Below are 13,134 nucleotides of genomic sequence, written 5' to 3' on the forward strand. Positions count from 1 at the left end.
GGCGGGTACAAAGTGGGACAAAACCATGACCAACCAATAAGATTACAAGTACAGTCACCCAGGCAATATTGATTAAATGGGGCTCCAATGGGAAGACAAGTCCCATAGAAAGAGTTTCCCATTTAGAATATCAATCCCTGCTATCTGTCTCTAGGGGAGGTAGTACCTGTTCTCTTTTCTATAATGCTAATCAGTGAATGCGCCTCAGTTGCTCTCCATGTTGGCTCCCCGCTGTGTTGGCTCCCGAGGGCTGGTGCCTTGAGGCCCCTGTCGGACTGCCTAGGGGATCTCTAATTAACTTACCAATCTGCAATATCACCACCTGGAGGCTGACCGCAGGGTCCCCTTCCGACTAGTGTTTGGAGCCAGAGCTTGCCTTGCTGCCCTTCGCTTGGCCCTTTCAGTGTGCCTTCTGACTTCGGTCCTGCCACCCTCGCCAGCCCCCCACAAGCCCCGCACGCTATTTCCTTTTATCTTTTTCTGGTGCTGGGGCATGGAGCCCAGGCCTTGAGTATGCTGCGCAAATGCTTTGCTCTGGAGCTGAGCTCCCAGCCTGGAGCCCTGCAGGCTGACAGACTGTGGACTCCCAGCGCAACAAGTGCCTGGCAGCGCTGCTTCCTTTCTGCTCCCCAGATCCCCAACCCCCTTGCTCCTCCCCGCTCACTCACCTGGACACCTGCTCCGCTCTTCTTCCCCGGCCACATTCTTCAGGCCCCTGTGCCTGAGCCCTGGACCCCCAAACGCTCTAAGTGACCGGAGGGAGCCAACTTCCCGAGAACTGAGGCTGGTGGCCTGGAAAGGCTGAGGACATGCACCACAGTGGCCAGGCTTGGGGTGTGCCCTGCGCAGTGGGGGACACAGCACTTCTTCTCTGGCCCAGAGGTGGGAAGTGTTCCTGCTTGGGTGTTTGCGTGTCAGACCCCCCTCTCCTCTCCGCAGCTACTAGTCTCCCTTTCTTTAACTTTCGGTCCATGCTTTCCCTAAGCTAGCTCCCTCCTTTAACTTGGTTTTCTGTTTTTGTTTCTAACGTAACCTCATTGCATACTGCTCATCAAATCGCTGGAGAGTGTGGACTGTTTCGAGGGAGAGCACTAGGAGAATCCTGACCGTAAGCAGCACACAGTCAGCAGTAGATTGCATTCCCGGGCCTGACACCAGCTTGGCTTCTTCCTTGTACCTCATGAGAGCATGAGAGTATTTCAATTCATTAAAAGTAGTAAAGAGTGAGGTGATCGTAGACGTATACACTAAGGTGATATATGTAAAATAGTAACATAAAACAATCCCTACTGAATTTTAAGCGTGCTGCTTTTTCTACATGGACCACCTCCCCAAAATGCCTGAAACTAAATGTTTGAAACGTATATGCCTTTACCATTCACCATCCATCCAGATCAAAATGTAAAGTTTTGTTTAATGATTCATCATATGCACAGAATGCCCCTAAAACATAATTATTTATTATGATCCTTGTCTCTTTCCTTCCCATAAGGTCATGGAGAAAATCACGCTTGTGTATTAAACGGCCAGTCATATTAGCTTCTGGTTTGATTTGTTCTTATTTGACGCCTAACCTAAGAATTCCTCAGAGAATGCACATGATCTCCTAGTGTGGATATAACTGATACTGAGATTGGGAAGTCATTCCTGAGTTGAGTTACCCGACCCATCTCTCCATCCCAGATGACGGTGGGAGGAGCTCCCTAAGGTGGGAGACAGGGAGACTTGCTGATGTTGAAGCACAGAGGTGCTGCTGGAGTGTAATGAGTGGCCCAGGGGTGCTTCTGAACAGTCCCAACAGGCAGGATGACCCCGAGAATGATCTGCTGGGGCCCGAGTATCAGCAGTGCTGAGGCTGAGCAACCTGGATTTCGGCATGTCCAAGAGGAAGACTGGGTGACCCTTTCTCACTGTCAGAGGTTTATCTCAGTTCTCTGAAATCACCACCAAGCCCCAGTGATTTGGCCAACTCTGAGGGTTGAGCATTGCTTGTGCACTTTTACACATTCCCCACCTTAAAGCTCAAGGACATTGCGCACTAGATACAGTGCTGATTGTCCGTAGCCACGTGGAAGTGTGGGCCTGGCGGGCCCCACCACATGCGCACCGGTGGCTGCTTATTGTGTACAGGTGAATGCTTCCTTACCTGGGGAAATGTGTGCCAATATGTGGCACATATATTTCCCTATTTGCCAATATGTGTGATGTTGGCAGTGCCGAGAGGGAAATCCATTAGGCTTGTGGCACTTTAAACATTTTATGAGTGAGACAAAACACAAATGAATACACAGGTTTTAGTTTGGATGTGAAACATTCTATTTGTTTAGGAATTTCCTCTCTTCTCTCCTTTTCACCATCAGGAAACAGAAAAAAAAGTCATAAAACTGCAAGACATGAAAAACTGATAATTATTTTGTTATGATGGAGAGGTAAGGTGGATGAAGAAAGAGAGAGAGAGAGGGAGAGGGAGAGAGAGAGAGACTCCTGTGAAGGGAAGCACTCCCTCACACACAAAGAATATATTTTAAAATATAATTCTTTTGCCAAAAGAAAATTTTAACACATTGAAATGAGCTTGGGCATTAGGACCTACTAGAGGCTCCTGAGTGCCGGTCACAGCACTGGCTCTGACAATTAGGAGACGGCCTGGCAGGTTCTGAGCAATGGTCAGGTGGATGGTACGAGCCAGAGAGAGTGCATAAGAGAAGAGATGCTCCCAGCGGAAGGCAGATGAAAGGGTGGGTGGGTTGGTCATTTATGGGCGGCACCAATTGAGGAACTGCTCCTGTTCTAGAAAGTTCCTGTGACTCCTGGAAACAGGAGCACAAGGGAGCCCGGAAGAATCAGAAGCAACATGCTCATTGCTGGATAGGACCTTCCACAATGCAAAGCTCCACGCTCTCATTTTAGGGTCTGAAAAAGCTGATTCGGAAAAGCTAGTCATTTTGCTCAAGCTCACTCCGAAACCAGGGCCAGGCTGGTCCCGGGGTTCCCCAGGCAGCCCGGGGACCATGCCATGCTGTCCCCAGGGAGGGTGGCAGTGCAACACTGGTGTGGGAGCAGAGGAAAGAGGGGCGCAGCGCAGGGCCAGAGGGGAGCCGGGGGAGGAGGGCAGAGGCTCGGTGCGCGTGGAGGGGCGCGCCTTATGTGTGGGGTTCGGGTCCCTTGTGATGCCCGGGATGGCACACAAGGGCAGAAGTCACAAGGGACAGAGTTTGCATGCTTCAGGACCTCTCTGCTGTCCCCTCCGCCCACCGGAGCTCCGGAGTTTATCTGGTAAAGGATGACTAAGGCCCTACTTTGCTAGGTGCTGCTGGGCTGTAGTAGTGCATAAGACACACAAGGTCGTTCTTTCTCAGGAGCTCGCTGTCTAGTACGTATGATAATTTCTGATCAGTTAAATGCTATGAAAAATAACAAGAGTAACACGATAACCTCAGAGGCCTCCCTTGACAGCAGGAGGTCAGCTGAGGCCTCTTGGAAGAGGCGACCTTAGGAATGAGACCTCAAGGACAAGCGGGCTCTTGGGAGAGCCCGGCCTGTAAGGTCCGGCTGAGGGTGCAGCCCGGCAGGGGGTCCCGGAAATGCAGCAGCAGAGGTGCGCCAGGCTGCCTCCGCTGGGGGCACGCCTGCATCCAAGCACGAAGCACCTACTGTGTGCAGGCCTTTTGCTAAGTACACAAACACGAAACTGAGAAACGCCGGGCTCGAGGAACTCTATGCCGAGGACCCCGGAAATTCAGGAAACCCGAGACACCCGAGCAAGCTTGCGACGGTTAGAAAGCGAGCCACCCACGACAGAACCACGGCAAGACATCGCCGCGCTCCTGGGCGGCCAGGGCCTTTCCGGGCGATCATTCACACGGCCGGGCGCTCTGGGGGGTCACTCGGCCCACGCCCCGCAAAGCCGCCGCGAGCTGTGAAGTCAGAGACCCGGACACCTGCTCCCCACGTAGGAGGGTCAGGGCTCCCCCAAGTGAGTCAGGAGCCGCTCTGGGCGCCACCCCGGCTGGGTGGGCGGGGCGGGGCAGGGCCACAGGAATCCCCGGCCCGGCCGAAGACGTCGGGCGCAGAAACCCCAGGCCAGGGCAGCTGGGACTAGCACCGAGCCCGGGGCCTGGGGTGGGGGCAGGCAGGGCCCGCGGGTAACCGGCTGCGCGTGCGCGAGGGCCTCGGGAGGCTCCGCCCTTCGCCCGGCCCCGCGGGGGCGCGCAGGAGCCCGGCTCCCGGCGCGGGGGCGCGCGGCCCGGCCCTTTCCCGGCGCTTCCCGGCGCGCCCCGGCGGGCGGGCGTGTGGCCGCGCTGTCGTGGCATGCCACTCGCCGCCGGCCACCATGGGGAACGGCATGAACAAGGTAACGCGCGGGGCCCGGCCCGGCCCGGCCCCGACCCCCGGCCCCCGGCCCGCGGCGCAGCTGCCCTCGGCGCAGTCCCGGGCCCCGCTGCGGCTTCCGGACGCCCCACACCCACGGCCCGGGAGCGCGCGCTCGCGTCTTCGCTCGGTCATTTCCCCTTTTCTCCCAGACTTTTTTTTCTGCGTGCACAGATGAGTGGCTCAGGTAGATGGAGAAGTTGACAGAAGCCCAGCCCTGGTTCTGAAGGGGCGAACAGATCCGGGGGTGGCTGATCCCGGCTTGAGCGGCTCCGGCAGCCTTGAGCAAGTCCGCGTCGCGCTCGCGTCCCCGCCCGCCGCCGCTGCTCCCCGGGCCCACTGTGGCGGGGCGGCCCTCCTGCTACCTGGCGTTTCCCACCGACCGCAGGGTTCAGGGTTTTGGATTTGGTGCTTGCTGCTGGTTGAAAGGGAATTCGTGGGAGGCTTTTAGGCAAGAGCCTCCCGACAGGTCTCGGAACGGTCCTGGGCCAGCGTGGCCTCTGCCTCCTGCCTCTCTTCTTCCCGTGTGCCGGTTCCTGCCTCCACCAGCACTGCTTCCAGACGGGGCGGGGACCACGCCATCTCCCCCTCTCTCCCCCATCTCTGTGTCTGTCTCAGTACGGGGTCAGCAGAGGTCCGGTTCCGTCAGCAGGAGCTGCTCCCGTGAAGTCCGGCTGGCCGAGATCAGAGTGGCAGGCCGGTCCTGCTGTCCGCTTGGCCCTTGGCGTCCATCCCCCCAGGTCTCTTGTCCTTGAGATCCAGTTCCTGAATGAGCTGCTGTGGTTCCAAGCCTGCTGTCACTCACTGGGTATTCTGGTCACCAGAATTTTGTTCTTTTTCTTTTGGTCAGTGATGAAGTTGGAAACAGTGTCCCTCTCCCGATGACGACTTGCTTTATGACACGTGACAGGGACGTCCCTCACAGGCGTGCAGCTCCCCTGCCTTCTGCTCACGGTGGCCACCCCTCAGCTCACCTCAGTTCTGTGGTCCGCTCTGGCTGGCAGCTTCCCTTCGGTCACAGTTTTCCCACTTTGGTTGTTAACTTTCCACCTCGTTTTACATTTAATTTTAGCATTTTTGTATTATAATTCAAAAATTAGATTTAGGAATGCAATTGATGGCCGAAGGAAGCAAAACTCACTTCATCCTTTTCGGCAAAAGCAGTAATATTCATATCTTGCTATTTAGCTTTGGGTAATACTAGTTTATTGTCACAGTTGTCTTGTCCCGTAAATACAAGGTGCAGAGACTCCAGGACCCGATGCACCCGAATCCTGTGCTTCCTGCGCCCTCCCTGGGAGGGACAGGAGGGGTCCAGGGCAGAGGGCCCCCTTGGGGTCCTCCACAGAACCGCCACTGTGGGCCCGCGTGTGCAGTAGAAATACAAAGTGGGCCATGTGTGTAATTTTACCATTTCTAGTGGCCACATTTAAAAAGTAGAAACAGGTGAAATTCATTTTAATAATATATTTTATTTATCTAGACATATTTAAAACATTGTCATTTCATTATGTAACTAATACGTACATTGGAATATTTACGAAAATAGTATCTCACTGGGGACTGGCCATATTTTAAGTGCTCAGTAGCCACTTTGTCAAAAGTTTACTGTATTTACTGCACAACACAGGTTCTGTGTGCACACGTGTGTGTATGTGGCAACTACAAAGTGGAGGGCTAGAGGCTCTGAAGGTTAAGACAGACGATTTCAAGAGAGTGGCAAAGGTAGATGCATCTAACGCAGCCTCGGGGGACCATGCACTGCAGGCAGAGTGAGTGCTGAACCTGAGATCAGAAGACCGACCTAGGAAGTCACTGAGTGCTAAGAGGTTGGGAGCCCACAGCTAAGAGCCTCAGCTTGAACTTCTCCACCTGCTACTGTGTAACTTGGGGTGGAATGGGATGGGGCTTCCTGTTTTCTCCAACTGTCAATAGACAAAGCCAAGATAATGACTGATTTATGGAATCCGTGGTGGGCGCTAACCCACTGTGTTTTTCTTTACAAATAAAAAGATGTGATGTCCTTAGAACTAAAAAGCAACTCAGGAACCCTGAACTTTCTGAGACAAGACGTCTTTCTCATCTCATATAAACTGGTCATCCTTGTCAAAAGATTTAGGAACTAAACAATGTAGAGGCCACTCTGACTGCTTTATGGGTAGCAGTTTTTCATTTTATATTTCACATCCCCAGACTGGATCTCCTCATTATCACCTTCCAGTCGGTCCCATGTGTTACAGAGCCGGTGAGGGAAAGCGGCTTCTGTGAGGGATGAGGAAATAGAAGTGGCAACGCTGGAATTTGGGCTCTGGTGTTTTCAGCCTCACGTCAGGGGCCCGCACGCTGTAAAATCCCCTCAGGCCTGTGCCCAACAGATGGACACCCGCATTGTGACAATCCAAACTCGCCAGACCGTGACAGGCATGCTCGTGCCAGCTGAGAACAGTGGTCCGCTGTCTGTCTCAGAAGACGCTGGGCCTGTGTGATCCGGAGCTGGACAGTCATCAGGGTGGGATGGGCCTGAGGGGGGTGCCCCGGTCCAGGATGGAAAGGGCTGGAAGGTCCGGCTGCTCTGCTCCCCTGCGGCGGGCGGCGGGTGACTTGGCCGCCTTCATAATTCACCCATCCATCCATTTACCCCTTCATCCCTCAAGTCGAACACCTCTATGGTCAAGGCCCAGTGCTAGATCATGTGGGGAATAAGGCCATGAAGACTCTGCCACCTGAGTTGGTCCCAGGCGCCCAACAGAGGGGCCCTAGGCAGGAGGTGAGCAGCAGCTGCAGCGAGAGCAGGCAGCCAGGCAGCGGGACAGCAGTCTGTCCCCTCAGCCCCTTCGAGTGTCCCCCTCTCTCCATGGTGCATCTTTATTTCACACTGGCAGAACAGGTGGTTAAGGTGACCCCGCAGAGCACACAGAGGTATTCTCAGGTGCTTCCCTTTATAAATGTGAGCTGGTTAAGTACATGGCCACATGACATTAAGAAAGTCTTGTGACTCTCAACCCTTCAGGAATCCACCGAAGTTTCCCCATCATCCCTGGCTCTGAAACCCACAAAGTCCTTTCTGACCTCGGAAGGATAAAGGTTCTACCCACACTGTGCACACAGGGCTCCAGGAATTTCTCCCTTACCTCCATCTGGGTGGGGTTCTCAGGTCCATGGCATCCCAAAGTACTAGGAGATGTGTAAAAAACGAATAATATGTCTTGCCTTCAGAGCAGGATTCTTGTGGGCTCACGTGAGTTTTTGTGGCATTCCTGGGTGGCAGTGTCGGTCACTGTTGGGCGTGGGTGTGGCGGGTGTCGAGCAGCAGGGGCAGCCACCACCAGGAGTCTCTCAGGTGTCCGCCAGGTGTTTCTGCAGAAGGACTCTGCCCTCCTGGCCTGTGCCCAGGCAGTCTTGTGAGAGAGAGCAAGGGCCTTTTTGGCCAGTGGAATGCCAGAGCCCCGTTGCTCTGTGGTTTATCCTGAGCCACTGGTCAGTCTCCGTAGGCCAGATGTGGGCAGGCGTGGGTGACACAAAAGGGAACAGGACCGAAGTGTCCTGCAGGGTCTGAATGTGGTTTGTCTGCACCAGAACTCTGACTGAGTCTTGGTCCTCAGTGAAATGGCGTTGAGAGATGGGGTGACATGTAGGGCGCATTTGGGACCTGGAGACAGCACCTCTGGAGTGGTTTCATGTTTTTCTTGCAGCTGTCATGAGAATTCCGTGCCTTTTCTCCCTCCACAGAAATGTGGTGAGGAAAATAAACCCGAGTAGTAGGGAGCCGGGGATTAGCTCAGTGGTTCCGTGCCTGCCTCACAACCGCAAGACCCTGAGTTCCATCCCTGCTACCAGGAAAAAAAGGGTGTGTGCTGGTCCAGAGAGGCCTCCCTTAAAAACGGGAGGAAGGGCGTGCCTGGCAGAGGAACGGGATGATTCAGAGGTCCGCCGAGACTAGGTCCGACCTGTGCCTGTTCCTTTGGAGCAGCGGAGCGCCCACAAGTTGCACCTACAGACTTTTCTTCCTGATCTGCTCTTGCTTCGGGCTGACACTCAGTCTGTGCGTGAACTGCTTCTCCGTCCACGAGCCCTCCCTCCTTGCCCGGTGTCCTCGCCTTTCTGTCCCTCACACGACTCACTGCACTTCATCCTCACCCATGTTTGGGATTACTAACGCTGTTGGGAAAGGGGGTGGCTCAGATTCTCTGAGGTCCAGATTGGAATTATGAGCTGACTGGCGTAGAGGCTCCTGGGCTTCTCATTCCTTCTGCCGGGAAGCCCCCATTCTTAATCTGACTCTGTAACCTGACGCAGAAGGGAACTGGGACCTGGCTGCAGACCGACTGCTTTGTTTTCCAGCCCTTGAAATTCAAGCACACCCTCTTGGTCTGGACAGTGAGGCCAATACCGACTGAGCCCCTCTGCGCCATCCACGCACGTGGCGTGGAAGTGTCTTCCGAGCATGTGAAGGGCCCGTCTTCCGTCATCTTCAGTCCTGCCTCCTCCAGCCAGACTTCTGGGCTCTGCCTGAGCACCACCCTGGGTCCCGGCTCTGCTCCGTGCTCACCCCAGGGCCCCTCTTCGAGGTCCCTGCTTCCCACCAGGCCCCCAGCTGGGCGGAGAGGGGCGGCGTTGGACCTCTGGCCGGGCGGCATCACCTTGCATCCCTCCCCTCCAGGTTTCTTCTCCCACTGTGCTGACTTTATTTGTTCTTCCATTCCCTGGAGAAACTGACTTGTGTACCCACCCAGCAGAGAAGCAACCACATTCAGAAAGCACACAGCCCACTCACCTTGTGGTGGGTCCCCCTCTTCGTGTCGAAAGTACTGGGGGAAATTCCACCAGCTTCCAAACACCAGGACTTGTGTTGGCCACCTGGTAAGCCATGCAGCGGCCTCACGGATGGCGCCTCCGAGGGCCTCCTGAGGGCATCGATTCCTCTACCTTGTGGGCAGCCGAGTGGTCCTGTAAATACTGCACATCTATGGACTTCTCTCTTACCGTTATTCCTGAACAATGCAGTGAGCAGTTATTTATACAGCAGCACATCCTGTCAGGTATTACAAGTAGCGAGGGCTGACTTACAGTTCGCAGCAGGGCACGCACAGGTTATAGGAAGTATGACGCCTTTTTATAGGAGGGAGCTGAGGGTCTGGACGGCATCTTTCGGGTGTCCCACAGCCAGCCCCTCAGAATGGATAAGTGATGGCTACACCGACAGGGCCAAGCAGGCGGCAGATGGGGCTCAGCCATAGCCAGACCACAAATGTGTTCTGTTTATCTAACACCGTATTTATTTTTCAAATCTTTTCCAAAAAATGGGCCATTTCCCATGAAACCTGGATCCTGGCCTGGGGGCCCCACCCGGCGTCTGTGTGTGCCGTGGAAGCTGCTGTCCCATGGTCACCGCCCTAGAAGGGCTGAGATTGGAGCAGGCTCTGGGGTGGGCAGAGGCCGAGGATGTCAGCGTGCTCGGCCCCGAGAGGCCGGGTGGGCAGTGTTCAAGGTGCGCTTTGTGCTGAAAGCTGCCTGCAGCCCTGGCAGGATTTAGGCCAAAGACTCCTGCAGCCAGCTCTCCTGTGAAGACCATGTAAGGGGTCCCTGGGAACCCCAAGTCCAGAGGAAGCAACCCCTGGGCAGCTGTGGGCAGGGCCGGCGGGCTGACCAGCGGTGCAGGTGCAGTGCTGATGCTGGAGGAGGGCCAGCGGGGGAGCTGCGGAGCACAGCCCAGCCAGAACCAGAGCTGGCTCTGAGGGAAGGTAGGAGAGCTTCCCGACCCAGGAACGGGCTTCGGAGAAAAGAAAGTAAGTGGCCATTATAGGTTTGTGATTTCTGACCACCTGAGGAATGAGGGCCCCAGAGTGTTCGGAACACAATCCTGGGAACTGACACCAGTAAGGGGTCAGAGAAAGTCAGTGTTGCCTGACTTGGCTGGACCTGGCAGAGGGGGACGTCCTTCTCCTGCCCTGGCCTGGGTCTCACTGTCCCCCGAGCCCGTACGCCAGGACTTGGTCACCAGCCTGCTGTACCGCTGGGAGGTGGTGGAGCCCGACAGAAGGAAGTTAGGTCTCCGACAAGCCCTGGACGGCAGCGGGGACCTTGCCCCTGTCTCTCTCCACACTTCAGGCCCCCGAGGCCACCATGGAGCAACGGGGACTGTGACCAAGGTCGGAAACCTCCAAGCCCTGAGCTGGGTGGATCTTGCCCTGTGCCACAGGCATCAGTCACAGCTGATGAACATTTAGCTGAATGTGTGGCCTTCCTTTTCTAAAGTAAGGAGTTGCCACTGAACATTTTGATCTGGAAAATGACTCCAGAAGAATATGACTTTATTTCAGTTAGCGTGATGGTCTCGAGGTGCACCCATTTCTTACAGTGACTCAAATTTATCCTTCTTTATGGCAGAGCAATACTACATCAGAATACTACTACACAAGCTTGGATATTGCATGGTTCCTCGTATATGAGAAAACCAAAGTGCAAATAAAGACCAAAATAAAAGATTGATGATGGGAAGCAGGGAGACAGATCTTTGCAAAGGCAAGGGACCATGAGATGAGGGGATGAACAAGGAATTAAGAGGTATCATGTGGAGCACTAGTTCCCCACGATGCACGTAATCATCATGGACTGAAAACATGGACTAAACAAATTTTAAAACTGGATGACGTATACGAAAGCATTTTAAAAAGAATGTGATTTTAGAAGATTTTCTGTGACAGAATACGTCTGGTGAGTGTTGCTGTCACCCACATCTGAGCCAGGAGAAGGCGGCACCATAGAGCAAGAGGAAGTGGCGGCGGGATGGGCAGATGGAGTGCTGCTGCGGAGTCCATCGGGAGGTTGAGGGCAAGACGGGGCAAGCTCCCAGGTGGACCTGGAGCTTGGGAAGTCGCAGCCCTAGGTCGTCAGCACGGCAGTGACCTGATGCATCTGTGCTTCACTGTGACTGATGGACTGGGTAGCTCTAGCCCTGGGGATCCAGGAGGGGTGGGCTGATTCGGGGACCAAGAGGGCAGGGCGGAGGAGGAGAGGCGGGTGTGCTGTGCAGGCCTGGGTGGCTCCGTGACCGACTTGGCAGGATGCTTTGTCCACACTGACTGCGGGGCCCAGAATGAGGCCTGGCAGAGAAGGGGACTCAGAGGATGCCGGCAGCTGTCAGCCAGAGGGAGCTGAGTGCTGAGTTTGTCCTGATGTAGCAGCCTAACAGATAGGAGCCCGGCTGCAAGGCCAGGCGGGAGAGCGCAGGCCTTGAGACCCGTGGGACTTCAGCAAGAACTTGCACTGTCCCTGAGTCTCAGACCAGGAAGGCTTCCGTCTGCCCTGCCCTGCTCCGGGAGGACCCCGAAGGCCCAGGAGGCTTCCGCAGGCCATCGAGTGTCCGGGCTCCCTGGCAGCGAGTGCAGCTGTTTGCCCCGGAGAGGCTGCAGTGCGTGTTCTCAGTGGCAGAGGTAACCCGGCCCCCTCTGAGGCACCTTCAGCCACGGTATGGTGCTGGGGACCCCAGACACTGCCCGCAGGCATGGAGTCAGCCCAAAGATCGCACTGCCCCACCCAGGCCACGTCTGGGCTCCGCCTGCCTTGCAGGGTGATACTGAGGCGGCTCCTCCTTCTCAGAGGCCCTGGTGCTGGGCTGTCCTTTGTCCCAGTTGCTGCCACAGACTTGGTGGCTCAGCCTGGGATGGTAGCAGGAGACCCCTGAAGCAGTTGACACACAAGGAGCCAGGCCACGGGTGGCTTTTGGCTTCCAGCAGGAGGGGACTGCATTAGGGACTGAGGAAGGCAGGAGCGAGGGCAGATGGTGCGGGCAGCCGGAGGCCAAGGCATCAGCATCTGCAAAGGCCACCGCCTGTGCACTTGGAATCACAGCAGGGCTGTGGCCGATGTAGTTTTAGCTTCCAGAGTAGCACCTGCTGTTAGACTCCCAGCGTCCCCTTGTCCCCTCCGAGGACTAGGGAGATCAGTGTCGGAGCGGGGTGCATTCTTAGTGCCTTGCATGTGGCTCAGCCGTTCACACACCACTCAGCTCTCCCTTAAATGGTCCTCGTGGGCTGGAGCCGGCGCAGCTGTGAAGAGAGGCTGTGTCTGGTGCCTGGAGCTCCCCTGTCTAGCACAGGGACAGGCTCAGCCCTGCCCACCACGGTGTCCCCAAGCAGGGTCGCAGCCTCAGACTCAGGCTTGGGATCACTGGTGTGAGCGAGCAGCTCGGGCCAGGGCACAGCGCAGCGAGCCCTCGGGTAGCAGAGCAGGGCACCTGAACCTGGAGAGAGGCGCAGCGGACGCCCCGTGACCCGACCCACTCTCAGTGAGCTGACAGGACCCCGGCCCTTTGAAGGGAATCCTAGTGGCCAGGACCTGAGGGGTGCTGGGTCCCCGTGCCTCTTCGGCCTGTGCTGGCCCTGCTTGTGGCTGTGCCATGTGCTCCGGAAGGGCCCCTCCCGGTGTGCAAGGCTGTCTGCTTGTGTCTGCCACACTCACGCCTGTGTCTCTCTCCTAGATCCTGCCAGGCCTGTACATCGGCAACTTCAAAGGTGAGTTCTTTCTTTCATTATGGTGGAAAAGTACAGCTAATGTGACATTTGCCATCCTAGCCATTCTTGTGTGCAAAGCTCACTAACATTTGGACACCCATTTGCGGTGTAGACATCGCCACACCTTCCAGAACTTTTGCCTCTTCCCAAGTTGAAACCTGTGCCAATCAAGAACCAACTCCTTTCTCTCCTTCCCCGGCCCTGTGACTATGACTCACGTGTTTGTCGTCTTCTGACTGACTTACTCACT

The 13,134-nt window shown here is 55.6% G+C and overlaps 1 protein-coding gene across 8 annotated transcripts in view; it reads left to right on the plus strand.

Annotated features, from left to right (window-relative positions):
• Nucleotides 1-4,211: 4,211 nt before the first annotated feature.
• Nucleotides 4,212-13,134, plus strand: part of Dusp22 (dual specificity phosphatase 22) — a 49,139-nt gene continuing 40,216 nt past the window's right edge. For 2 of the 8 annotated variants that reach the window (XM_087181705.1, XM_087181706.1), the window contains exons 1-2: nucleotides 4,212-4,354; nucleotides 12,851-12,884. In XM_087181705.1, the coding sequence (XP_087037831.1) occupies nucleotides 4,334-4,354; nucleotides 12,851-12,884 (55 nt within the window). In that variant the 5' untranslated portion in view covers nucleotides 4,212-4,333. The remainder of the gene's footprint in view (nucleotides 4,355-12,850; nucleotides 12,885-13,134) is intronic. The other 6 variants (XM_004847801.3, XM_087181703.1, XM_004847802.3 and 3 more) reach the window with 6 other exon arrangements.

The sequence above is a fragment of the Heterocephalus glaber genome, unplaced genomic scaffold (genome assembly GCF_053883595.1).
Source record: "Heterocephalus glaber isolate CG9 unplaced genomic scaffold, H.glaber_assembly_v1.0 deba00001472, whole genome shotgun sequence".
NCBI lineage: Eukaryota > Metazoa > Chordata > Mammalia > Rodentia > Bathyergidae > Heterocephalus > Heterocephalus glaber.